This window comes from Amphiprion ocellaris, chromosome 16 (assembly GCF_022539595.1).
Source record: "Amphiprion ocellaris isolate individual 3 ecotype Okinawa chromosome 16, ASM2253959v1, whole genome shotgun sequence".
In the NCBI taxonomy this organism is placed as follows: Eukaryota; Metazoa; Chordata; class Actinopteri; family Pomacentridae; genus Amphiprion; species Amphiprion ocellaris.
In genome coordinates this window covers 20,385,881-20,408,092 of record NC_072781.1, presented here as the reverse complement: position 1 = coordinate 20,408,092, position 22,212 = coordinate 20,385,881, and the positions used below count along the sequence as shown (strand labels likewise).

The window sequence follows — 22,212 nt, the reverse complement described above, 5'->3', positions numbered from 1 at the left end:
TGTGTATATACCACCTGATGCCAGTGCTAGCTTGGCTCTTGGACACTTGCTTGACTGGTTTAGCTATCAACAGAGCAGGGTTCCCGAGGCTGTTCACATCATAGCAAGGGACTTCAACCATGCTAATTTAAAAGCAGTGCTCTAGCATAATACAGAGCTACAGAGTCAAACCACTACCATGCCTGGATCAGTCTGACCATTTGTCCCTTCTCTTAATTTTGGCTTACACCTCTCTCAGAGAAAAGTGCTCCTGCCACAACAAAAACTGTTGAAACATTGCCTGATGGTGCCTCTCGTTAGCTGCAGAACTGCCTTCAAAGGACAAATTGGGATAATTTTGAACACCAGGACCTGGAGGAGTACATACAGACCCTTTCCAAAAAATTAGAATACCATGGAAAACTTTATTTCCATAATTCCATTCAAAAAATTAAACTTTCATAGATTATAGATTCAGGGCCCACAATTTAAATGATTTCAAATATTTATTCGTTTATTTTTACATAATTTGGGCTTCCAGCTCATAACACCCATGAAAACAGGAATTCAAAAAATTGGAATACTGTGAAGAAATCACCATTTACTTCTCAGTTTTTGCACAAAAAAAAGAAATTAGGATCACATCAAATCAATCAAAATATGGTACCTTACAAAACGATATGTCAATCTTCAGTACTTGGTTGGGAATCCCTTTGCCTTAATCACTGCCTCGATGCGCCATGGCATTGAGGCAATCAGCCTGTGGCATTGCCTGGGAGTTATGGAAGCCCAGATTTCCTTGATGCTTGCTGTCAGCTCTTCTTTGTTTTTGGGTCTGGTGCCCCCCATTTTCCTCTTGATAATGCCCCATAGATTCTCAATGGGGTTTAGGTCTGGCAAGTTGGCTAGCCAGTCAAGCACTGTGATGGCATGGGCATCAAACCAGGTTTTGGTGCTTCTGGCAGTATGGGCAGGGGCCAGGTCCTGCTGGAAGATGAAATCTGCATCTCCATACAGATTCTCAGCAGAAGGAATCATGAAGTCCTCTATAACATTCAGGTAGACTGTTGTGGTGACCTTGGATTTAAGAAAGCAGAGTTTTACCAACACCTGCACCGGACATTGCACCCCAAATCATGACTGACTGGATATTTCACACTTGACCTCAAGCAGCTTGGGTTCTGTTCCTCACCCTGTCTTCCTCCAAACCCTTGGACCTTGATTCCCGAATGAAAGGCACACTTTCATCGGAAAAGAGAACCTTGGACCACTGGCCAACAGTCCAGTCCTTCTTCTCCTTGGCCCAGTTGAGACGCTTCCTACGTTGGCTCAGACTCAGAAGTGGCTTGACACGAAGAACCCGACAGTTGTAGCCCATCTCTCCGATGTGTCTGAATGTGGTGGTTTTTGAAGCTGTGACTCCTGCCTCATTCCACTCTCTCTGGATCTCTGCCAGATTCTTGAATCTTCTCTGTTTAATAATCCGCTGAAGCCCACGGTCATCTCTTTTGCTGGTGCATCTCTCCTGCCACATTTTTCCCTTCCAGTAGACTTTCCATTGAAATGCTTGGACACAGCACTCTGTGAACAGCCAGCCTCGTTAGCTATGAACTTTTGTAGCTTACCCATCCTATGGAGGGTATCAATGATGGTCTTCTGGCCAGTTGTCAAGTCTGCAGTCTTCCCCATATTGAACCAAACTGAGACAGTTGAACCAAACTGAAACAATTTAATGACACCTGGGGAAACCTGTGCAGGTGCTCTGAGTTTAGTAGATGATTAGTGTGTGACACTCAGTTTAAAACATTCATGCCCTGCAAAATTTGGGCTGATTTCTTCACAGTATTCAGATTTTTTGAATTCCTGTTTTCGTGGGTTTTATGAGCTGGAAGCCCAAATTATGAAAAAATAAACAAATTAATACTTGAAATCATTTAAATTGCGGGCCCTGAATCTATAATCTATGAAAGTTTAATTTTTTGAATGGAATTATGGAAATAGAGTTTTCCATGGTATTCTATTTTTTGAGTGGAAAGGGTCTGTATAACACAGCAGTTGTCCTGTGTTACATTAAACACTGCATGGACACTGTCAGTATGGACAAGTCTATCCGGGTTCATCCCAACCAAGAGTCTTGGATGACAAAAGAAGTCCAGCACCTGCTCAGGGTCAGAAATGCTGCTTTCAGGTCTGGTGACGGGGCAAAATACAGTGCTGTCTGAGCCAACCAGAAGAGAGGCATCAGAAATGTCAAGGCTGTTTACAGGAGGAAGATTGAGGGCTACTTCCGCAGCAACAATACAACGCAGGTGTGGCAGGGGGTTCAACACATCACCAGCTACAAATCTAGCAACCTCTCAGCCGTGGATGGTGATGACTAGCTGGCAGAGGAGCTGAACCACTTCTTTGCCCACTCTGAGGTGGAGTCGGCTGCATCACATGCAGCCCACATCTTCATGATGGAGGATCATGAGGTGAAGCGCACGCCAAGGGCAGTGAACCAAAGGAAGGCTGCAGATCCTGATGGTGTCCCCGGGGTAGGTCCTGAGAGTATATTCTGACCAGTGGGTAGGTGTCTCCTCCAAGAACTTCAACCAGTCTCTATTACAGTTCACTCTCCCACTCTGCCTGAAGTCCTCAGGCATAGTTCCATTGACAAAAAAAGACCACCATTAGCAGCCTGAATGTCTGCCGCCCAGTGGCACTTACTCCTGTCATAATGAAGTGTTTTCAGAAACTGATTCAGACGCACATCATCTCCAGCCTCCCACCTTTTTGACACACATCAGTTTGCCTACAGGGCTAATAGGTACGCAGAAGATGCCACAACCACAACTCTCCACACTACCCTGTCTCACCTAAAGCAGTGGAGAAGCTAGCTCCACATGTAACACCATCCTCCTCCACAGGCTGGTGACCAAACTCAGTGACTTGGAACTTCTTCTTGAATCTTCCTGACAGCTGTTCTCAGAGGGTAAGAGTTGATCCCCACATCTCCTTACTCTCAACACTCGACTCCCCACAGGATGTGTGATGAGCCCCCTGCTCTACATCCTCTACACTCACGACTGCATCCCCACCGACCCCAGCAACAGCAACATTAAATATGCAGATGACACCACTGTAGTGAAGCTCATCTCCTGTGGAATAAGTCCACTCACTGGGAGGAGGTGGAGCTCTGTGTAGTGCACAGACAACAACCTGGTCCTTAACACCACTAGAAACAAGAAGATGATTATAGACTTCGGAAAGAATTAAACACACATTTAACCTATTTACATCAGTGTGTGCATGGAGGATGACTTGACCTGGACCAGTAACACAAAATCACTAATGAAGAAGGCACAGTAGAGATTTCCTGACAATTCTCAGGAAGAATGATGTCACACAAAAGCTACTGGTGTCCTTCCACCGCTGCTACATAAAGGACATACTGACCTACTGTATCTGTGTGTGGTTTGCCAGCTGCACAGAAGTGGAGAGGAAAGCACTTCTGAGGGTTGTCACCAGAACATCATCTCCGGCCCTCTCCCCTCCATGGAAGAACTGTACAGTTCCTGCTGCCTTAATAAGGCCCAGAGCATTTTAAAAGACCCATCCCACAATGAACACACTGTTTGAACTTTTGATGTACGATGACAGTAAAGATATTCTGTTCTGTTGATTTTTGCAAGCTGGTCTCTCTACCCTGCCTGAGAAAAAATAAGCACTACTGAGCAACACCACAATACCAAATGGTTTGTATTTCATTGAAATCAAACCACCATTTTTGTATCTAAATTTGTTATAGAATGTCAATAATGGTAGAACTGCATCAGCATAAAGACAGCAATAGCAAATATACAGTATGGTAGATAAGTAGGTGATATGAAACTAAACAAATGATATCTAAATAACTAAACAAATACACAGAAATGCCTACATCATCATCAATAAAACCCCCAAACTAAACCATTATTTAGAAAGTCACATAAAACTTGAATCAAACTATTTTTAAATTTCCCACAGGCACCTCACTCAGCACTTTTTCTGTGTTCTCGATATATTAACTTGTTTAGGATCGAACAACAAGCATTCCAACAATCTGAACATTTAAACATTAATATATATTTATTGTGAGACACATGAAGTAGAAAAAATTAACTGCATAAATAATCTGCAGTGAGCTTTAGTAGTGTTAGTGTTAAGATAATTACATGTGCTGAGTAATTACACTAAACAATTTGTGATGCTGCAGTTTCCACTCTAAATAACTCCTTCATTATTTATACTCCATCTGTGGTGCAATATTTATTAACCTTGCTTTCAACTGGATGGTTCACCAAAGGGAAGTAGACTGCAGGTGAGCAGGCAGAACAGGCAGGTAGCAGTACTTGTCTTTGGCACATAAAAACCAAATGTATAGAATCATAATTCAAACAGTTTGTTGACTTTGCCCCATATATATAATGTATATAAAATAAAATGTAAGGGTTTTACTTGTATTTCACACAAGCAGTTTCATGACATCATACTTTCGTCAGTGGAGCAACAGGATTGGCAGATGTGACAGATGATGTCTCAAGGCCAGGTGTATCATGAGCTGCCAAAAAACCATGCTTCCAGCATACCCACACATGCATACCTTGCTGTAGTGCCTTCATATTTTCTTCAAAGGCTCTCACACTCACATAATTTCGTGCTTTATTTTGTTTCATTAAACGAAGGCAGTGACCTCTTTTATTTCCTCACTGGAGATGGGAAGGCATATGCCCTTGCCTCAAAGTTGACAGCATCACATTTCCATTGAGATTTGCTGAGAACAAAATACTGAGGATTGAAACACAGTAAACATGGAGGAGCTGCAATTTGGCGGACAGAGGAGATGACTTACCCAAAGGCCAATTAGGCTAAAAAATATTTGAGTGAAAAGCATGTGTATGTCTTATCAACTTGTTTATGTGTGTGTTCTCAGTTATGTGATGATGATGCCGTTCAAGCGTCAGGCCTTGGTGGAGTTCTCTGCAGGAGAGAGTGCTGACCTCTGTGTGTCTTGTGGAGCCAAGGAACCTGTATACATCGCAGGTTTGATTCCCAGCTTTTTCACTGTGAAGACTTACTGATGGCCATAAATTTATTGGTAACACATGCTTGTATGTAATGTACTTTATATGTTCATATTTTCCTCCATCTGTTCATCAGGCCAACAGGCATACTTTAATTACTCCACATCCAAGAGAATCACCAGGCCAACCAATGCAGACAACCCTAACAGTGGCAACAAGGTCCTCTTGCTGTCCATACAGAACCCCCTCTACCCTATAACCACGGTAAACACACACATGCACACATACACACACACTATGAGGAGTAGAAAGGGTCATGGAGAACAAAATGCACATAGGTCCATATATATTTGGACATTGACAGTTTTCAACATTTTGACTCTGTACACCACCACAATTGATTTGAAATTAAACAATCAAAATGTGCTTTAAGTTCAGACTTTCAGCTTTAATTTGAGGGTGTTTACATTGAAATCAGGTGAAGGTGTAGGAATTACAACATATTTCATATGTGTCCTCCACCTTTTTAAGGGACCAAAAATTATTGGATAAACTAACATTATTAGTGCTGTGACACGATAAAAAAAATTTTGATCGGTCAATCACAGGGTTGCTGTAAAAAAATGCACAATTGGAAAGAGAAAGCAATCTGGAGAAAAAAAAATGTGATCTCCAGAAGATAAAACAGTATCTGGAGGTTAAAAAAGAAAATCTCCAGAATGAAAAACAGGACCTAGAAGTTAAAAATTATGATCTCCAGATCCAAAAAGATGGTCTGGAAGGAGAAAAGAATGATCACTCCAAAGATGGTGGATGTGAAAAAGCTGCACGAACTGGAACAGAGGTGCTAAAACCTCCAGGAAGAAAAGGCCCTTCTGATAAAGGACAAAAAACTACTGGAGGCAAAAGTCAGAGATCTCCAGCTTCACAACCAAGAACTGGCGTTAAAACAGGAATTGGTTGACAAAGAATTCATTTGTCTGCAGCAGAAAGAGAGAAATCTCGAGGAGAGAGAAGAAATGCAGAAAATGATAAAGGAGCTGCAGGAAGCCAAAAAGAAGCTCCAGGAGCAAAATTTAAAAAATGGAGAAGCAACTGCAGGAAGTAGGAAGGAAACCAGAAAAAAATAACAAGAGGTCTGGCAGGTCCGACATGCAGGCAGATACAATAACTCTGACCTGCGATAAAAAGTTGCTAAAGGCCTCCAATAATATTCTTGAAAAGTACAACAAGGACCTGAGTGAGCTGACGGAAAGGTTGACCGGGGAGATTAAGGTCCTCCAGGAGAAGAACAAGGAGGCAAAAACCAAATCTAAAGAGGCCTTTCTGAGACTGAAGGCTAAATATTGTGCTGAGAAAGAAGAGTTGGAGGTCAAAAATAAAGACCTCCAAGATCAAAATGTACAATTGGAAAGAGAAAATACAGACCTCCACGAGAAAAATCAGCAATTAGACGAAACGACCAAAATCCTCAGAGATGAGGTAAACAATCTGGAGGAAAAAAAAGTGATCTCCAGAAAGTCAAATAGGATCTGGAGGTTAAAAATGAAAATCTCCAGAAAGAAAAACAGGATCTGGATGTTAAAAATCATGATCTCCTGATCAAAAAAGATGGTCTGGAAGGAGAAAAGAATGATCTCCAGAAGGACAAGCAAGCTCTGGAGCAGGACAAGTTGTCGATTCAGGAGGAAGTAAAAGTCCTGATGGAACAGAGCAAAAAATCTAAAGAAGAAAATTAAATCCTGCAGAAAGACAATGAAGAGCTGCAGGAGCTCCTCGCTAAGAAACAGCTGAACAAGAGATCTTTTGCTGTTTCAAGAGAGCAGAGCAGAGGGAGGAGGAAAAAATGCGAAAAAAAGAGAAGAAAGCAAAGAAGATGAAGGTGTGTTGCTGTAGCTGGATATTCTAAACCTCCTTTCTCCAACTTCCTCCCAACTTCCTCCCATTTTTTCCCCCTTCCTCAACCCTTTCTTACCCCTTTCTCACACCTCTATCCTTCCTCTATCTTTCCCTATCCAAAGGGCAGCACGGTAGTACGGTGTTCAGCACTGCAGCCTCACAGAAACACCTCATGTTTCTGTGTGAAGTTGTGTGTTCTCCCCGTGTTAGCGTGGGTTTTCCCCAGGATGCTCCATTTTCCTCCCACAACACAAAAAAACACAAATTAGGCTACAATTAGCCTAATTTGTGTTTTTGTCTAAATTGTCCTCAAATTTAAAAAAATAAATAAATAAAGAAGAGGATGAACAAATTTAAAGGAAAAAATACAAAACACATCCAAATTCATCAAATAAACCAAACTAAAATGTATATTTCTGCATGTGTCTGCCTCTATGGTTGAGTAGAACCATGTTGCTGTTGTACAAAATGGTGGTTCTGATTTAAACAGGACTGAAGGTTTCAGTTTTAATTGTTGTTTTAGTTTGATATGATGTGACTCAAAGCCATGTTGTGTTCTTCTAATGGAGTGTTGAAGATTGCTAAACTGTTAAAAACTGGTTTTCACTCTATGTTTAAACAATTTACTGTTATTGTATAGATTTGCTTAAATCAGACATATTAACTAGTAGAATCTCTGTAAATATCTATTTACATGTTAACCAGAATTAACAGTTCAAAACTGTAAATAATAATATCCAAAATCTGTGTGTTAGGTTTTGTTATCTTAAAAGCTCAGATGCAGGGAAGAGATGGAGTCAGACTATGCGGTAATAGTCTTTTATTCAAAAACAAGGGATAACGAACTACAATTCCCAGAGAAACTCAAAATACCGGGAGTACCGGAACAACAGGATAACGACTTTAACTAGAATTGATTGTTGCCTCTAGTGGCTGGTGGACCCACAACAGGTAATTCCTGGGCAGGAGAACTACAGCTTACGCTAGCTTAAATTTCTACAGCAAGTTCAGAAAACAAAAGGCCTATTAAGGAAGCCACCCAAACTAAAGTGTCACACTAGACACGCAAACTAGAAACTCAAATGTTTTAAGTGGAATAACCAACAACTAGGAAGATAAACATTATGGCTATTAGAACTCTAACTATGAGCTGGGGTCCTGTAAACAAAAAACTACTATAGCACTTTTATTCTTTAAGAACTATAAACACTAATGGAGTCTGCGCGGACGGGTGCTCAGCTGGCAACTAGAAGGGATGGCTGGCTGTGGCTCGACGATGGAACGGAGGCATGGACGTGCGGCTGCAGCGGCGACGGCTGGTGAGGCAGGAGCTGGTAATCGACGGAGAAACGGTTGGAGAATGAACCGGGTGACTAATCCTGACAGTGGGGGAAGGCCGGTAGGCAGGTGGGTCCGAGGAGTCCAAATCTGGGCACAGTCTAGGCTGAGAGGAGAATAGACACCAATTACTAAGGTTCTTAAAAAAATAACAGCAAGACTAACTGAGTAAACACTAACTAGTTGCTTTTTACGATCCAACGAAGAATGAAGAGAGGAGTCACGTTATAAAGTGATGGAGTGGTGGACTGATTGGTTCTGCACATCTGCTCCCACTTCTGCTGATTGCTCAGATGAGAACTGTGAAACATGCCGCTGCTGTCTCGCTGTCACTCTTTCCTAAAAAGGAAACACACACACAAGGGGAAGGAGGGGCCCTAGCCAGGACCTGCAGAGGCAGACCTAACACTGTGTTTTCATACTTGGTAAAATGATTTGTTCTTTTACAAGGTTTGATTATAAAATGACACTGTTTTCACTTTATATATTTCAGGGGAAAAAAATCATTTTACAGATGCTTCTGCTGATGTTCAAAAGAAAAATTATGTATACTAAGGTTTGAAAAATAATGGATAGTTTCCAAATAAACCTGTACATAATGTCAACATCAAAATCTGTATTTTAATAAATGTAATTGATTTTTTTTTACAATGTTTATAATATATGAATTTATTTATATTTGATATAATTCAAATTTTTCATCGTATTTTATTTTATTTTATACATGGTCAAATGGTTTATTTCTTTAAAAGTTTGACCAGAAAATGACACTATTTTCACTTTATGTATTTCAGAAAAGTAAAACACAAACTGTGGGCTCGAAACTCTGTTGAGGTGTGTTTGCATTATTCTGGTGAGATGCTGATTTACTGAATGTCATACAAACTGCCCAGATACTAAAAAAAAATAAATGAAAAAAATGACCAGAGGATGCATCAGCATGGAGTAACTGTATATTTCTGTCTTACCACTACAGTACCTTCATGATTTTATTCGTGAAATACACAGTGTCCTCAGTCCTCAGCATTAAAAACCTATAGGCTGTGCTGAATATTGAATTTCATTTTCCATTTTCGTCCAGGATGTTCTGTACACCGTATGTAACCCTATCGGCAGTGTGCTGAGGATTGTCATCTTTAAACGAAATGGAATCCAAGCCATGGTGGAGTATCCTTCCTGAATGGGTGAATGTGTGTGTCATTACCCCCATATGAGTAAGGTAGAGCTAACTACTTGCAGGATTGGCATCTCAGAGTGGAAGCCATCAGCCCTTTGCAGCTAATTCAGAGTGCTGGTGCCCATCTGGTACCCTTTGCTCCTTACCACCAGCACTCCTCTGCTGTTTCTAAACTTGCTCTCTGCTGCTTGTATCCAGTTCAAACCTGTGCTCATATTGGTCATAACTCCTCTTTGTTATCAGGGATATAAATCAACATTGAAGTGTGAACAACAGACTCCGTGCTTTTTCAGACATTTGTACAACTTTTGGCTCATATTTTGTCATAAACACTTCTAAGTGCTTGTACTACACAAAGCATGCTTTTAGTAATTTATTTAAAACAGATACACTGTCAATTCTAGCTCCTATTTTTTACTCTTCAAAAATATGTGGCGAATAAATGTAATGTATACTTTGTGTATCTTTGTGCTGGAATGTGTAGTGGCCTCTCTTTAACCCTGCTGCTCCAGGTTTGAGTCTATTCAGTGTGCTCAAAAGGCCAAAGCAGCTCTGAATGGAGCTGACATCTATGCTGGTTGCTGTACACTCAAGATTGAATATGCAAGGGTAAGATGCACAAAACACGTCAAAGCAGTTAAAGCCTGGTGCCATTTTGTAATGGTGATATTAGCATTGATGTGCTGAAACTACAGGTTCCTTAAGATGAACCTTTCATGTCATGTGTGTACCCAGTCTCTTTTTTTCTCTCTTTCTGATGGTTAGAAATACGATAAAACTTAGCAATATTGTTTAAATGTTCAGTAACCAACAAAACTGCAAAATGTGATGTTTGTAGGAGATACTCAGTATGTTGAAGTAAGAAGTTGTGTTAATATTTTTGATAACTTGAGAAGAACATGTGCCTCAGCCTGATCACTGTACTCTGATAGAGCGTCAGTTCTGTAACTTGTAGCAATATAAACCGAGTTTGCCTTCAGGTAATGTTTACTGCTTTGTGCATGAAAAACATCAGTGACTTTTTAATGGATATTGACTGAAGTACAATTAATATATATTTAAAGTTTATATTTTCCTTTACCTTGTGCAGCACCAGAGGCCATCAGTGGGGAACAAACTGTTTTTTCCTTAATAAATGAAGGAGTCATGACAGGGTTAATGACAGTCATAAAGTGGTGATGACATATTTACTGAAAGTCTTACAATTTTCAGCCTGGCAGAATGGCCTGGTTTAGATTAGATAGTTATTAACTATAGTTTCTATCATTGTTAATGTCAAATTGGGATTCAGAACCAATTAAAATGCTATCAAATTCAATACCTGAGAGTTCCCTGCTACCCAGGACTATAAACCTTGTTTTACCATTGATATTTTGTATGAAGCATTGGAGTCACTCACAAATGTAAAGCATTACTTCAGTAGTTAGTACTTATTTTGTCACCTCAACAGTGCGTGTGTGTGTGTGTGTGTGTGTGTGTGTGTGTGTGTGTGTGTGTATATATATATATATTTGTTGCCTTTCTTCTTTTAATCAGCCCATCTTCTGACATAGCAGAGAAAGAAAGAGAGAATATATGGCCAAAAAGAGAGAAGTAAAACTGAAATTTAACTTGTCCAAGCTGCTCTCTGATCTCTAAGGCTGAGCCCAACCATCCTTTGGAGGAATCTCATTCCGGCTACTTGTACCCGCAATCTTGTTCTTTTGGTGTACTTTTCAACCCCCATGACCATAGGTGAGGGTTGAAAAGTAGATGGACTGGTAAATTGAGAGCTTCACCTTGCAGCTCAGCTCCCTCTTCACCACGATGGTCTGGTACAACACCCGCATTACTGGGGACACCATACCAAGCCGTCTGTCCATCATTCGCTCCATTTTTCCGTCTTGAACAAGATCCCAAGACACTTAACTCTTTCGCTTGGGGAAGCAACTCTCCTAAACCCGGAGGGAGCAATCCACCGGTTTCTGGCAGAGAACCATGACCTTGGACTTGGTGGTGCTAACTTGGCTGCAGACCGCTCCAGTGCATGCTGCAGGTCACATTCTGATGAAGCCAACAGTGGCACATCAACTGCAATAAGCAGAGATGCGATCCTGAGCTCCCCAAACTGAATACCCTCCTCACCCCAGCTGTGTCTTGAGATCCTGTCCATGAACAGGGACAAGCGGCAACCCTGGCAGAGTCTGGCACCCAGCTTTGTCTTGCTTTGTGCCAAAAATGCAGACACAGCTCTCACTTTGGTTGTACAGGGACTGAATAGCTCACATCAGCGATCCCGTTACACCATACTCCTGCAGTACCCACCACAGAGCCCCTCGGGAGACACGGTTGGCCTTTTCCATATCCACAAAACACGTGGACTGGCTGGTCGAATTCCCATGACCTCCTCAGCAGCTTGGCAAGAGTAAAGAGCTGGTCCACTGTTACATGTCCAAGACAGAATCCCCATTGCTCCTTCTGTATCAGAGGTTTGACAGTCTCCCTTCCAGCACCCTAGAGTAAACTTTCCCGAGGAGGCTGAGAAGTGTGATACCCTGGTAATTGGAATGCATTTTCTGGTCTCCCTTTCGGAAAATGGGAACCATCACCCCAGTCTGTCACTCCACAGGCACCGTACCCATTACCTGCATGACATTGAAGAAACGTACCAGCCAAGACAGTCCAACAATGTCCAAAGCCTTCAGCATCTCGGGGCAAAACATAACTGGCGCTTTACCACCAAGGAGCTTCTTAACTACCACGGCAGCCTCTACCACAGATATTGATGAAGATTCCCCTGAGTCTTCAGGCTCTGCCTCCCTGTTAACTGGGTTCAGGAGTTCCTTGAAATGCTCTTTCCACCACCTGACATTGTCCCTAGTACAGGTCAGCAGTTCTTGCCAGGAGAACTATGGACACCACCCAGACACTCCCAGAAGGCCAAATACTCTGAGCTACTGTTTGGTGCATAAGCATAAACAACAGTCAGAGTTCTCCCCTCCGCAACATGCAATCGCCTGTCTGTGACTCTCGTTGTCCGGGGAAAATTGCAACAGAGTAGCGCTCAGCCATGGGCTTGTGAGTATCCCTCCACCTGCCTGGGACCTGTCACCCTGAGCAACACCAGAAAAGGAGAGTGTCACCCCTCTCCTGGAGTTTGGTTTCAGAACCCTTGGTATGCATGGAGGTGAGCCCAGTTTGTATCTGAGCACCAGCTCAGGTTCTTTCCCCGCCAGTGAGGCGATGTTCCACGTCCCCACAACCAGTTCTGAAGCTCATGTGTCCATTGTTGGCACTTTCTGTGGTGCACAAGGGTCAGCATGGGCAGCCATGCAGCCCCATTAGCAACAAACTGCAATGCACTGTGTATTCTGATACCTTTCTATCAGTACCAACATTAACTTCTTCAGCATTTTGAGCAACAGTAGCTGGTCTGTTGGATCGAACCACACAAGCCAGCCTTCGCTACCCACATTTATCAATAAGCCTTGACCATGACCCTGTCGCTGGTTCACCACTGTTTCTTTCTTGAACCCCTTTTAATAGATACTGACAGAGAAGACCAGGAACACCCCACAAGAGCTGCAGTTTTGGAGATGCTCTGACCCAGTCATCTAGCCATCACAATTTGCTCCTTGTCAAACTCACTCAAATCCTTATGCTTGCCCATTTTTCCTGCTTCTAACGCATCAACTTTGAGGACAAAATGTTCACTTGCTGCCTAATATATCCAACCCACGAACAGGTGCCATGATGAAGAGATAATCAGTGTTATTTACTTCACCTGTCAGTGGTCATAATGTTAAGTCTGATCGGTGTGCGTCTTAAAAATTAGACTTTTATCCATCCAAACACCTACAACTTTGTAACGTTTAACAGTTTCCCTGATGGGTTTGGATATGAGGTTCTATGCAAGAGTCTCCTCTGTGTTCTTAAAAATAAAATACGTTATTTTTTCCAACTAGACTATGTTGAAAGAGTTGGATATAAAACAGACAGAAGGTTTCCAATGGTGACAAAAAGAGGATAAAAATGAAATGGTGTCATCTTCATTAAATAGTACTTATGATCTGTAGAGGTAGAGATTTATTTATTGTTATAGTGTGGCAGTTCCTGTATATCTGATATTTTAACATGCATCCTAAACAATTCTTTTACTTTGTGTGTCAACAGCCAACACGTCTGAATGTGATTAAGAATGACAATGAGAGCTGGGACTACACTAAACCGTACCTGGTCAGACGAGGTAAGACATAAACTGTCTCTCTTTTTTCTTTATTTCATACTTACACTAATGTCAGATGCCGTCAACTGCACTGTGTGGTATAACCCTAAATTTTGCAGTACTGGACACTCTGTGATGTGGAAGGTACTGTTTCAGTCTTATTTTTCTCTGAGGGCATATTTCCTTCAAATGCGGCTGTCCTTGATTTATGTTAAGCAAATAGATGACAATGGTCTCAGTATTTGCAATCACTTGTGAAAGTGCATCCAGATCTTCACTAATCGGTCAGTCTCTGACTGTGGATTACGAGTACAGTCATTATCAGTTTGGACCGTAGATATCCATCACAAGAATCCTACGCATACTGTCTCTCCATCTCCAACCTAAACACTCTCACACCAGCTGGTCAGTAGCCTCTCACAAGCTTGCACCTCCGCCTACTGTGGGGGAGAGAGGGAGAGAAAGGGAGGGAGAGAGAGAGGGAGAGAGAGACAGACATTAAGGGAGACAGAAAGAGAACAGAAAAAGGGATGGACTACAGGCTGACCATGCACAGCAACATTCTTCCATCTTCACCTTCGCAACCCAGCAAAAAAGAGAGAGGGAGAAAAGGAGATGGATCTCATTCCTGCTGACCACCATGCAGCTGCTGCTTCAACATGCCCAGGAAGCCTCAGCCCCACCTCTCTCTGCAGGACTCCAGTAGCACTTCCTTCTATTTATCTACGTCATCTTGTGTTTTTATCTCTTCTGTCTGCAGAAATAATCTTGCATGGCCTGATCATTTACACAGCCTCTAAATTTAACTGCAGTGTTTCTTTAATGAAAGTCACGCAAGTCCAAGTGAAGATTAAAAACACTGTATAACCTAAAATCATTTTTTTGATTCATTTTTACTGCAAAATCTGATTAAGAAACGTTAATGGGTAAAAGCTCAACATTGTGCATAGGTCAAAAATTCTGGCTGTATTAATCTACAGTTTAAATGTCAAAATTGTGTTCTCTGTCACTTTACACTTTCCGAGTTAAGGCTGTCACAATATCTGATTTTTATTGTACCTTTACATGCCAGACAATACCACAGCAAAAATCACAACTCCATAAAATAACATATTACATATTCCTATTAGAAAGTCATGAAATGGCTAAATAAAATTAGTGTGAAACATTTTAGTGAGCATTTCATTGTGAAATTCAAAATGACATACCATTCTGTGCAAAATGCAGGACAACATGCAGAAATTCACAGCATGAAGACATACAGTTAATAGACAGATGAAAGCTAAACAACATAGTAGCTGTCTTTGTACATTAACTTGGAAGACAGAGTGGAAGGAGCTTGACATATGTCTACACACGCTGTCTCACATTCTATGTATGTGTTTGCTTGTCTGTGTGTGTAGCAACCCAGTTCATGACAAAAAGTCTAACTTTGTTCTTCAGTAAAAATAAGACAGTGTTAATGTTAAGGCGGGGCCCACGTTTATGTTCTAGCACTTCAGACATAAAACAGGTAACAATAGATTAAACAATAGAAGACAAGAGTGTCAACCAATTATTAAAATTACATGTAAAATCTCTCACCTTACTCCATTAAAGAGGTCTGATCTGACTTATTAACACACCTGTTGTTTTATCACCTTTATAATGAATAGGAGACTGCTCAGCTAAACTAAAGGAATAGAAATGATTTGAATGCAGTAATGCTTCCTTTGACCCTGACATAACACGTTCAAGCAAATTTGAAAAGTAGGACCTATTTATTGTTTCACTGTTTGTAAAAACCAGTATACTGTGACAGCCCTAACCTGAAATCCCCAGCGACAGTAGCTGGTACATTCAGATACAATCATGAATGTGCCTTTTATATTTTGTTAATGTTAATACGTTTTATGTTTGTTTTTTCTTTCTAATGATTAATTGAAATGTATCAATGACTCTTAAAACAATGGGGACAGTGGTTGTTTTGTAATACAGCTTGAGAAATAACTGTTTGTGTTAACTATGCACAGTCCAGTGTACAGCAAACTACAACAAATGCTGCATTCTTTATACTGTATGTCCTGTGTAGGTTAGAATTCTTTCTGAATATTCTTGAACTGTTTGATGAGACTGACGTTGGGGCCAGTTCATTCTTAATTCAGTCTCTTCAAGAAATGAGAATAAGTTGACTACATAAATGAAAATATGAAAAAGCTTCTTAGCCATACTATTTAAAATTGGTGTTAAACAACAAAACCCATGTTTATTGGTCCAAAGCTCGATATCTGTGGCAACTACTACTCAGATCGCCATGAAGTTTTCTATGGATAGTCACGATCCATAGAGCAACATTTACTACAGTTCTTTTTCAAATGTTCATTTCACTGTATCGCCAGGGGAATGTTTACTTAGAATTATCCCTAGAAGCCTTGATGTCATTAGTCCAGCCGGTATTGACTGACAGTCATGATGCTTGCGTCAAGATGGAGCCATGTTCTTTTCCGATAAAAGAGGATGATGTGGTGCCCTCCTCCATTCAATTTCCTCTCCTTGCTTTACTCAGAAAGCTTTCTCTCTTGACTGTCAGCACTAGTTCCTAGCTTACCAGTCCAATGGAGAAAGCTAACACCTTAATCACTGGATGCTAGCACGGCTTATGCTGGTCAGTCGCTGCTGACTCTTCACCTGAGAGTCAGGATGGAGAGCATGTATTTGGCACCATGCACCTTGCAAAGCAATTAGCTGCCCAAGCTAACTGCCCCTGCTACACATGGTCAACAAGCCCAGTAGCACAAGCACTAGTCACCACATTAGCTAGGTCATCATTGCCCAACACAACTCCCTACCCAGAATTAATAGCATTAGCTATATTGCCTGACTGAACTAGCTATACCAGGCTAATTTTGAAATGGCAGACAGCAAACTGCCACCCAGAATGTGTCCCTAGGGTTGCAAAATTTCAGGATCGTACACGTGTATGATGTGCCTTGGGCTGCAAAGCACCCAACCGCCAATAGCCACACCGTGGTCCTGTGAACAGTGCGCCAGCTTTACCTCAAAGTGTCTGCACCACAGACTAGCATGTCAGGCTAGTTTGTCGAGCAACGATCCGACGATAGCTATCGTAAATGGTGTCCAGATCGGACGATGAGATGAATGCTATTCTCCTGCTGGTAGAGAACAACAAGGCCAGGTATGAAGCTATCATGTCACACTCTCTTGAAGCTGATGAGGAGCTCCTCATTGATTCCTCCAAAACAATGCTGGAACATCACTTCTCGAATGAGGGTGACGACTTCACCTTTGCCGTCTCTACGCAAATCTCTGCAAAAGAGATACATGGGACTGATGGAGAAAATTGCAAAAAACTGTCCTTCGACATTGTCAGTTCCAAGGATCATGGTAACAGGTGAAACCTCCACCTCATGCTATTAGGGCAAGATGCTTTGCTGTCCAGCAAAGAAGTAGATGGTTGAATCTGTTGGGGCTCACAGAAAGAGAAAATAGACATATCATGTACAAGAGTATTGACCCCGCTGTCCTCTTTGGCACTTCTTTTGCCACCATGTAATGGCACTGTGAAGAGAAAAAGAAGGAGGGAGCAGCCCTCCAGCTATGCCTTCCCAGAAAGACACAGCGAGAGTTGTCTGTCCAGCCTGGTTGGCGCACATTCATGCAGGTCATGGGTCCAGCTCCTCCAAAGACAGCTAATGCTTTGGTTCTGTCAGCAAGCATCACAGAACCAAAGAGCCAGTAGCGCCGGAAAAACTTCCCACCTGCTACTACTCATAGTGGGGTACCAGCCCCACCTACAGACAAGCAGTCAGACAGCAAGAAGAAGCGGACTTCCGAGCTCCACGCTCACTTCACGGCTCACTTCCAGAGCCCAGTTGGAGAGGCAAGTTTGGCCCAAGTTGGATCCTACAGAGCACATTCTATTGAAGAGACGAGACACTGATCAGTTCAGTCAGGAGTGTCACAGTCGCACATGCATTCCATTCTGGTGCATCAATGCATGTTGCTGAGGGCAAAGGAAAAATGTGTGGGGGAAAAGGGAGAACCAGCAAGGAATCTGCAGGAGGAAATTTCCTCTCTGCTGTCTAAATGGACAATAAGGGAGATCCCTTCAGAAAGAGCCAGTGACAGACTGTGACATTCATGCACTGTCAGTACATGCAAAATGCACTCTGTTTACACAGGGTAATCTTCAGGTCATATTTAAACTAAACCCTGCCTCTGTGCCCAAAAATCCATCATTGATGTGTGTTCCTTTAGAGCTGGGGTGCACTGGACGCTTATGTTGAAAGAACAAAATCTTTTAGGAGGTCTGATCATCTCTTTATTCCATGGAATAAACCCCTCGTGGGCAAGCCCATTAGTAAGCATTGCCTATCGCTTTGGACAGTGGAGACGATTGAGATGGCCTACAGCAGCAACGGACTGCAATCCCTTGCAGGACCCCGTGCCAATTTGACCAAAGGTATTTAAAAAGGTGACAGTAGAAGAAATATATGCAGCAGCAAGTTGGGCTTCACCTATGACCTTTGCAAGGTTCCATAGGTTTGATGTCACTTTACCATCACTGCTCATACTGTCTGAAGTATGGGCCCGAATGGGACCTCCTAAATTAACAATCATTGAGATGAGCTTATATGGCAATGAGGGAGTCTGTGTATCCCCATAGTGAGACACTGAAATAAATGTTTGAAAGAGACCCTGAGGCTACTTATCTCGTAACCCCAGCTGTCTGTTAACATGAATGAGGTGTCTCTCCAGATCACCCTCCTTGTGTAAAGCAAGGAGGGTGATCTGGGGTGAGCTTGAATGTTGGGTGATGCCATGTCAATCCCTTTTACAGGGAGGGGCTGTGGCTCCACCTTGAAACAAGCATCACAACTGCTAGCCAGTACTGACCAGAGTAATGATAAAAAGGCTTCCGAAGATAATGCTGAGAGAGCATTCCCTTCATAGAGAAACATGTCACTCATGTTATCAGGCAACTGGGGAAACGGGATAAGTTACCTCAAGTTTTGTCTAGACCAGGGGTCAGCAACCCAAAATGTTCAAAGAGCCATATTGGACCAAAAAAACAAAAAACAAATCTGTCTGGAGCCGCAAAATATTAAAAGCCTTATATAAGCCTTATATGAAGGCAACACACGCTGTAAGTTTATATTAGCTATATTAGCCTACTATCAAACTGACAAAATAGCATACAAATACATAATGAACATTCATGATTAAATGTTTACTTTCCCTGCAGCACATCCTGGAGAGAATGACACACCACATGACTACTCTGCTGTACGCTATTTGGTGCTTTAAGTTTAACTTCCATTACAAGATTAATGTATTATGTTTTGTTGCACTGATGCAATTATAAAAATACAGTAAAGAAATAAGATTTTTGGTGTCATTTTTATTTTGAGGATTCGAAAAAAACCAAAACAGAACGGAATGTGCATAATAGGCCTCCTGTAATTTCAGACCTTCCTATGGAAATAAAATGCAGTCCTCTTCAAACCTCAATAACAATACAATCCTCTTTTCCCCCTTATCTGGGCAACAGAGTGCAATAAAACGCCTGCAGTTAAAACGCAACCTGCAATTATAAAAATAAAACAGCAGCCTTTTGAAAAGGTAATTAGGCTTTATGAAATGAAAACAAGCCAGTTTGATTTCGATTTCAGTGCATTTCTGTGCATTATCCTCTTCTCTTAGTTTTCTGCAAATGCCAAGTTAAGTAGCCTAAGTCAGTGCAAATGAAAAAAATGCAGAGCAATCCTTTTCTCTTTTCCCCCTTTATGGTGGCAACAGACACGAATAGGCTACAATTGCAAACGAGTAACAAAACAGCCTGCAATTAAAAGACAGCTTGCTTAAAAAAATAAAACGCAGTAAGGTAGCTTTTTGAAAATGTAAAGCATAAAATCCTCCACCCTTATAGATACTTATAGATACTCCCAAACCAGCTACACCCAGACGCCCAAGCACTCAAAAAATACACAGGACACCTCAGTATGTCAACAAGATTGAGACCTCTTATAAGACAGTTTAAGCTCAATTTTTGTTGCATTTTCCTCTTCTCTTTAGTTTTCTGCAAATGCCAAGTAAGTCAGTGCAAGGGTACAACGTAGCAGCATACTCTTCTCTTTTCCCCCTCTTATCTCAGCAACAGACACGCACAATACAAGCGCAGCAATCCTCGGACCTGAGCAATAAAACACAATAATATCGAAGCGTCATTTCAAATACTAACAAAAATCGGAAATCTCTTTATAAAAACAGGCACTTTGTTACTAAATATGTGCCTTTGACAGGATTGTGTTCTCACCTGTTTAATGTGACTTCTGTTTTCGGACATCACTGGACAGCTTCTCAACATCGGGCACGTAAGATGAAACTTTAATCTTCACACAGGACTGCAAACTCTCCTCTGTGAGGCGGGTGCGGTGTTTGGACTTGATGTAGTTCATGTTTGATATTTTGATGAATGAATCCTTCATGTAATTACCATCTGTGAACGGTTTTCCACGCTTTATTATCTCTCGGGTTGCAACAAAACTTGCAGCAGTAGTGGAGTTTGGAGATGCAATCCACTTCTTAAATCTATCTTTGCGCTCCTCTAATTTCTACAAAAGTACTGTAATCGCACTTTTTCTCTCACTCCCAATTGGGTGGTCGGCTGCAAATTTAGCATGCCTTCACTGGAAATGTCTTTCCAAATTACTCTTTTTGTTATTGGACAACTTCTCATGACAGAGCAAACATGCAGGCAATCCTTCCGCATTGGAAATGAAAGCAAATAATTCGGTCCATTCTTCCTTAAATCCTCTGTTCTCGTCAGCTATTTTTCTCTTTTTAACCTTTGCGATCCATGGCCCATAACACACCCGCCGGTTTGTTTACAACAGTCACCTGCCTGGCACTGCGCCGCGCCGAAACTTGTGTCGTAGGCTAGACGCAAATCTTCGTTGACAGAAATGTTGAAATTTGTTATTTATTTTGCACATTTTTACAGCACTGGAAAACGTTAAGAATGTTTGTCATGTTTGTCCTCTACAGAAACCATATTAAAACAAAAAAATATATATTCGCCCCCCCCTATCTTTTTCCATTTTCATGCATTTTTGAAGAGGCTCCAGGGAGCCACTAGAGGGGCACTAAAGAGCCGCATGCGGCTCTGGAGCCGGGGGTTGCCGACCCCTGGCCTAGACCCTGATCTTCCCCTAAATGCTATGTACAGGTCAGGTCTTTCCATCATACACAATTAATGTTTGCATTCAATGAGCAGATTATCAATAAATTTGTGGCCATTTTTGTGGTTTAATGCTATAAAATCTTTTCATTTCAATGACTACATGATATTTTCTGCAGTGCCACTCTGGACAAATATTACATAATCAAGCATTGGCTATTGTGAGGTATACAGCACAATAAACATAGGAGAATTTTAAAAAATGATTATTGAAATAATTGTTTGCTAGTGAACTGGTCCCAACTCTGTTGTAGAATAAATGTTAACAAAAATAAATGCATATGTTCAGTAATTCATGTTTTCATGGAGGTACATTGCAATGGCCCAGACAGAGACAAGTCAAAATAAGAATTGTCTTGAGTAGCATTGTAACAGATTAAATGGAGCAAAGGGAGAGGTGAAGATCCAATGCAGCAGTCATTTAAACTTTTATTCACCACATATCTGATATTTGATATACCTTCTTCTAATGAGACAGTCTGAGATATTTACCTAACGCCAAAGTCATGCTTCATACATCTTTTAACAAGAGTCATATCACATCATACAGGTTAATTTATAGCTGAACATCACATTTTACCTACTACAAATGTGAAAAATTAAAACATCTGAGGGTGTGGAATTAGAAATAAGTATTCTCATAAGACCTCTGCAACCCAGTCCTCATCTCTGCTGCAAGCTATAGGTTCCAGGATATATTTTCTCTTAATAATATCATACACATGTTGTAGGTTATTTAGGTAGCAGGTTTTGCCAAGGAAGAGGAATGTATTGAAATAAAAAGTTGACATATCTGGTTCTGATGATTTGGATTCTTTTTTGTGTACACTGTGACTCAAGCAGTTTTGTGCAAGTGTGATGCTAGACTTGATTTTCTCATATTTCCTACAACAAGTGTTTTACCAGGACTCATAACTGAAGTGGAGGCTGCTGTGGTGCTGATGATCTTACATTACATTTCTGTTCTTACATTGTCCATGACAGAAAGCAGTGAACACACAGGGCTAAAGATATGTTAGTGAAAAAAATTTTCTCATAGTTTCTGCTTCTGTTACCAATATTTACCAGAAACTTAGAGCCTGTCTGTACTGTTCTGCCTCTCTTTTGTTTGACCAGGACAAAAGCTGCTGTTGTTCTTTAATAAAAACAAAAAGCTTTAACAACTCTTTGCATCTCTACTACTATTTGAGTGTCTATGCCCTTTACAAACACTAATTAAATGTACCAGTAGGTATGTTTTAAAATTCTATCGAACTGTAACCCTCTAAGTACTGTAGCTCATTAAATTTGAATGCAGTGACCATGGCTTTAATAATGACTCAGTTATGGT

The 22,212-nt window shown here is 41.2% G+C and overlaps 1 protein-coding gene across 6 annotated transcripts in view; it reads left to right on the top strand.

The window, feature by feature from the left end:
• LOC111563637 (heterogeneous nuclear ribonucleoprotein L-like) overlaps positions 1 to 22,212 on the top strand; it is an 84,751-nt gene that overhangs the window by 24,817 nt on the left and 37,722 nt on the right. For 3 of the 6 annotated variants that reach the window (XM_055018583.1, XM_055018582.1, XM_055018586.1), the window contains 6 exons: positions 4,934 to 5,043; positions 5,161 to 5,288; positions 8,609 to 8,686; positions 9,343 to 9,428; positions 9,951 to 10,047; positions 13,591 to 13,663. In XM_055018583.1, the coding sequence (XP_054874558.1) occupies positions 4,934 to 5,043; positions 5,161 to 5,288; positions 8,609 to 8,686; positions 9,343 to 9,428; positions 9,951 to 10,047; positions 13,591 to 13,663 (572 nt within the window). Of the gene's footprint in view, positions 1 to 1,962; positions 2,517 to 4,933; positions 5,044 to 5,160; positions 5,289 to 8,608; positions 8,687 to 9,342; positions 9,429 to 9,950; positions 10,048 to 13,590; positions 13,664 to 22,212 lie in introns of those variants that run through there. The other 3 variants (XM_055018585.1, XM_055018584.1, XM_035944735.2) reach the window with 3 other exon arrangements.